At 34.4% G+C, this 6,000-nt stretch overlaps 1 protein-coding gene across 1 annotated transcript in view; it reads right to left on the bottom strand.

Moving 5' to 3' along the window:
• Positions 1-357: 357 nt before the first annotated feature.
• Cdh12 (cadherin 12) overlaps positions 358-6,000 on the bottom strand; it is a 293,116-nt gene continuing 287,473 nt past the window's right edge. Inside the window, exons 10-11 of the mRNA XM_051150994.1 lie at positions 4,614-4,865; positions 358-909 (exon numbers count right to left, since the gene is read on the bottom strand). Of these exons, the coding sequence (XP_051006951.1) occupies positions 410-909; positions 4,614-4,865 (752 nt within the window). The 3' untranslated portion in view covers positions 358-409. The remainder of the gene's footprint in view (positions 910-4,613; positions 4,866-6,000) is intronic.

Raw genomic sequence — 6,000 nt, 5'->3', positions numbered from 1 at the left:
AGAGTTTCAATAGGCACTTTAGTGGAATTAAGAAAAATCTCACACTCTTCCACTGTGATGCCACATAGCTATCTTCATTCTAGGTTGTCATGTCAGTGAATTGTATTTTATAGGCCTGAGTTCCTCTCAGTGTGTTCCTGAAATAACAAACAGAACAAAGCAAGTACATATTATAGGATTTATCGTGTGTCTACAGAATAAACAAAAATGACAATATGACAAAAAGAGCAACTTGTTAGAAACTGGATAATCAAAAAAAATCTTGTCCTGTAAAACCTTGGAGCATTGTGTGTGTGTGTGTGTGTGTGTCTGTCTGTCTGTCTGTGTGTTTGTGTGTATGTGTGTGTGTTATTTTTGTACTTTCATCAAGATTTTCTTCACTAGATGTATATCAGCCTTTTCTCCTTCCCTAGGTAACATTATCAGGGCTGTAATTCTCTTCTTCTCCAAACATGTCTGCCAAGACTTTAAAGCGGGGTCCCCAGTCTGAGAGATAATCATAGTCCTGGTCGGCTTCTGTGGTGAGAGAGTCTATGGAGCTGAGTGACTCTGCCACAGAACCATTTCCCTCATAAGCATAAGTCGCCAAGGAATCATACGGTGGGGCAGCTGGATCAGCATCGTTTTCCTGTAGCCTTTGGTGAATAAAATCTCTTATGTCTGTGTTATCTTCCACTTGTGGTCTCTGACGAGGTAAACAGAGGGAGTCAGGTTTTATATCTCTGCGAATTTTGTTCTCTTCTATCACCTTGGGATTTCTCAGAGCTCCAATGTCAAAGGCCTGGGTGTCCTCCTCACCACCTCCTTCATCATCATAATGGATGACATTGTCTCTGATGTCTTCCTTAGAGGTCATCAGGGTGTCTTTCTTTCTCTGCCTTCTCAGTGCGATATACAGCACAACTATAGCTACAAAAAACCAAAATCACACCTTGTTAAATTAAAGCACAGATATCATTTCATCTCTCTATAAATGCTAAAGTAGACCAGGTAGCTGTATTTCATAGTATGTTTATAGTTATAATATTATAACAAATAAGGTTATCTATATATGCCTGTGAATAGTCTAATACCAATTTTGCAAGGAAATGCTAAATACCAGGAAATCAAAGAAATTCTATTACTATTATCAATTATTTTTCTACATATATTTTAATATTTTAGAATCTTAGAAAACATTGTATCAATAAAAATGGCAAAAAGAGAAAAATGTCTCTTTTAGCTCTGTGTTAGATATTTGAAAGAAATGATACAAAGATGCATGGATAGCGCACTATGAAGGAACATTTAAATTTCACTCATGGATAAATTACCAACTTCAATATTCTTATTAAAATATACTCTAAATTGTATTGAGAGAATAAATATTAAAACATTAAATTAGACAACAAATCATTTGCAGTGCAAGGGTAAATAATCAGACTCCATTAAATGGGTGGAGACTATCTACAAAGAACACTAGCTGCACAGAGTTCTATTATTTATACTCACTCTGTGAAGGAATAAAGAGTATGTGGCTGGATTGTTAGGAAACACACTTTTTTAAACTGAATCTTATACAAGACAATAAATGCAGATAGTTCTTATTTATAGACAAAGGCATTAATAATATCTGTAATAGTACAAGTGAGTTGTGGATATTAGGGAGAGTTATGGTAGATAAGCACGCTACAAGTATCATTGTATAATATTGGTGAGATAAGAGCTTGCATTCTTACTTCCTGATCCCAAGGAGAATACTTAGGATATTTGGAGGCTTTCTAAGAAAATGTGCATGTATTCTCCAATTCCGTTAGCTATCTAATCACAGAGCAGAAGGCGTTTAGTTCAAGTCAAATAATAATTAAACATGGAAAATTTCTGATATGAGAATTCTATTTAAATATATAGTTTCTTTTTGAAGATAGCAGACTACCAAGAAGAAACTTGATACCCTAGCATCATATTCAAGGGGAGGAGGTACACAGCAGTCACAGTCATAAAGAAGGGGAATGGGGTGAAAGCGGGAGGGGAGGGAGGAATGGGAGGATGCACAGGATGGGATAGCAATTGAGATGTAATATGAATGATTTTATTTTTCTTTCTTTTTTTTTGACAGAGACTGTCAGATTTTAATTTTTCAATGATAACATAGCTGTGTGTAACACATACTTGAAATTATTTTCTTATTAAAAGAAAAAAACTATGACAGCATTCTCAGCTTTAAATAAATTTTAAAAAAAGAAAAAAAGGGAGAAAAAAATGTTAGGGAAAAAATAAAGATAGTTTGAAATATATATATATATATATATATATGTTGATGTTTGTAACATCAGTATAAATATGACAGGAATAAATTGTGTACTATGAGGACATAAAGAATGTTTTTTTTGTGTGTGTGTAACTAAGTTATCCAAAAAAGGATTAATATCTATACTGTTTGTACTGGTTTAGAAGTCACTCCTTATGTCACCATGAACAGCTGACATAGTATTATCTACATCCTTTTATCATCACTTATATTCTAGAGAAGAAAAGCTATTTTCTTTGTTGTTAGAATATTTATAATGGTAACTCTGCTTGCATAAGTTCAATGCCAGGATGTGCATCTGTTTCTTTTGGTTTTAAAGGAGTCACCAACAAATAAGATGATTTCTCTCATTAAAGTAATTAGGAAATGGAAAATATGAACAGAATTAATACCAGAGTGAAAACTCTTTAGTAGATATGTATTGTTCTCATACAGTGTTAGAAAAATACACTGATTTAAATATATTCATAGCAGTGTTTCTGGATATGTTAGATGGCTCTCCTCTGATAAAGTAGAAATTTTAACAAATTTCTTTTGGGATGCAGAAGAGGTAGAAAGATTTTGGTGACAGCAGGGCAAGGGCATTTAAACATTTTGGGGTGTCTGTTTACCCTCTGATTCTTTTCTAGACTCTCTATTTTCTTCATTTTCTCATAGACCTGGACATTACAAAGCATCATTCTTCTAGATTTTTTTAAAAATATACTATAGATTTTTTTTTATTGTAAACTTTGGTTTTTATTTTTTTTTTCATTAATTTATTCTTGTTACATCTCAATGTTTATCTCATCCCTTGTATCCTCTCATTCTCCCCCCGCCCCCATTTTCCCCTTATTACCCTCCCCTATGACTGTTCCTGAGGGGGATTAACTCCCCATGTATATGCTCATAAGGTATCAAGTCTCTTCTTGGCAACCTGCTGTCCTTCTCCACTCAACTGTGGAGAATGTTCTGACCATTGGCTAGATCAGGGTGGGGGCTAAAAGTTTACCTCCTGTATTGTCCTTGGCTGGGGCCTTAGTTTGAGCGGGACCCCTGGACAAAAATCTGCCTATCATAATGTTCTTCTTGTAGGTTTCTAGGACCCTCTGGATCCTTCTACTTTGCTATTCTCCCATGCTTCTCTCATTTAGAGTCCCAATAGGATGTCCTCCCCTCTGTCCCAGATTCCTGGTAAGTGAAGGCTTTCGTGGGACATGCCCCTTGGGCTAGTATGCAGATATAAGTGAGTATATACCATTTGATTCTTTCTACTTCTGGGTTAACTCACTCTTTATTGATAATTTCTAGCTCAATCCATTTATCCACAAATTTCGGGAATTCCTTGTTTTTATTAGCTGAGTAGTATTCCATAGTGTATATGTGCCACAGTTTCTTTATCCACTCTTCTACTGAGGGACACTTAGGCTGTTTCCATGTCCTGGCTATTATGAATAAGGCTGCTATGAACATGATTGAGCAAATTTTCTTGTGTGCTGGAGCATCTTCTGGGTATATTCCAAGGAGTGGAATAGCTGGGTCTTGAGGAAGCCCTATTCCCATTTTTCTGAGATAGCACCAGATAGATTTTCAAAGTGGCTGTACTAGTTTGCATTCCCACCAGCAATGAAGGAGTGTTCCTCTCTCCCCACTTCCTTGCCAGCATGCGGTGTCACTTGAATTTTTGATCTTAGCCCTTCTGATGGGTGTAAAATGGAATCTCAGAGTTGTTTTGATTTGCATTTCCCTGATGACTAAGGAGGTTGAGCATTTCTTTAAGTGTTTCTCAACCATTTGATATTCCTCTGTTGAGAATTCTCTGTTTAGTTCCAAGCCCCATTTACTCTAAGTATATTATAGATTTTATTAGATAATTGCTACTAATAGTATGCAAAATTGAGAAGCAGCTTTGAATGGAAATTTATCATGAAGAATTTCATGGTGAAAAGAGTCATATTTTCAGAATGCATATTCCTTGTGACTTAAAGATATTATTGATGACATTATATAAGAAATATAAAATAGAAAATATTTTAATATAAAATTATTTTAAGTAACCAATGATTTTCTCTCTTTCTTCCTTTTTCTTTCTTTGAGACAGAGTTTCTCTGTGTTACCTTGGTTGTTTTGGACTCACTTTGTAGACCATGCTAGTCTTCAACTCAGTGTTCTCCTTGCCTCTGTCCCCCAAAGTGTTGGGATTACAGGCATGTACCACTATACCCAGAAACAGTGATTATTTTTCACCATCTCAATAACCAAAAGCTTATAGATATTCTAAATTGAGGAGAAGATAGAATAAAGAGATTGATAGAGACAGAATCTGATCAATATGGAAACAAACCTAAGAGGATAACAATGCATAGTAGAATTGCAATCAGAGCTCCAGTGCTAAGTCCTACAGGTAGAAAGATTGCTTCCACATTGCAAGACAGGATGGTCCCGTCAGAGTCACATCTACAAACACGGATAGTCATTGTGTTTGTGCTGCTTTGGACAGGGTAACTGCTATCTTCTATTACAATAGGAAGAAAATACAACTCTTGCTGCCTGCGGCTGTATCCATTTCTGCGGGTTTCAATCCCAGCGGTGTTGTCTGAAAAACATGATATTTATGATAACATAGTGATGATGAGTTTCACTTCAAGTCTTAAATTAGTATCAGCTAAGTAGCAGAAAGCTCTTTTTAAATCAGTATAATGCACCTAATTTAAATTATTTATTATATCATTATAACACTGTCAAACTGGGAAAGGAAATCATTCATCCTGGTAACATGTGGAAGGAAATTCCATTCAGAAAGAATAAAGATTTACAACAAGAATAATACACAAGAAGTCAGGTTCTCTTAATGTTTTTGTTTTTGTTTTCTGAAAGCAAAATCTAATTGAGTGGGAATAATATCTATGAATGTTATAATTCTAAATAATTACTATTTTCTAGTATTTATAAATTTAGTACAGTATATTAATCAATAATTATTTTTTATTTTATCAATACAAATAAAATATGTAATTATATAAAGTCAGATAATTTAAAATGCTAAATAATAGTGGCTGTGAAAATTATGGCAATGCAGTTAGACTTTTTATCTTGAGACATTCAAGCAAATATATTCTTTTAGTCATTTCAATTAAACAATCTCTCTTTAAAATATTATTTTTAATATAAATTTTATGTAATCTTGGAAATCAGGTAGTTAAAAAGTATACTATTAATTAAAATACAATTATGTTATTATATATTACTATATTAGTCACAATCTATACTATATTAATTGAAAATTGAATTTCCAACTTTTACTCAGACAACTTCTCTATACTTATTGCTGTAGAAAGCTTTTGAGATATGAGTAAGGTTTGCTTCGTGAGGTTCATATATTATCACTATAGATGAAGGAGAGCATCAAGATAGCACCACCATTAGCAATCTTCACAAATAGATTAAGTAAAGACAAATATTTTAAAATTATTTTTATTTTATATATTCATTTTACGTCCCGATTGTAGGCCCCTCCCTCCTTTCTTCCTTGCTCCTCCCTTCTACCCTCTTCCCCTACATCCTCTTCTCTTGTCCTCAGAGAGGGGAGCCCCACCATCATCAGTCCACCCCAGTACATCAAGGTGCATCAGGGTTGAGTTCTGTGGAGACAAATATTTGAGTTGATAACAGCCTTAGAAAAGGGGGACTGACTGAGGTACCATCAATTTCTTCAAACACCAATGAATTAC

This window comes from Acomys russatus, chromosome 9 (assembly GCF_903995435.1).
Source record: "Acomys russatus chromosome 9, mAcoRus1.1, whole genome shotgun sequence".
In the NCBI taxonomy this organism is placed as follows: Eukaryota; Metazoa; Chordata; class Mammalia; order Rodentia; family Muridae; genus Acomys; species Acomys russatus.
This window is presented reverse-complemented; position numbering and strand designations above follow the sequence as displayed.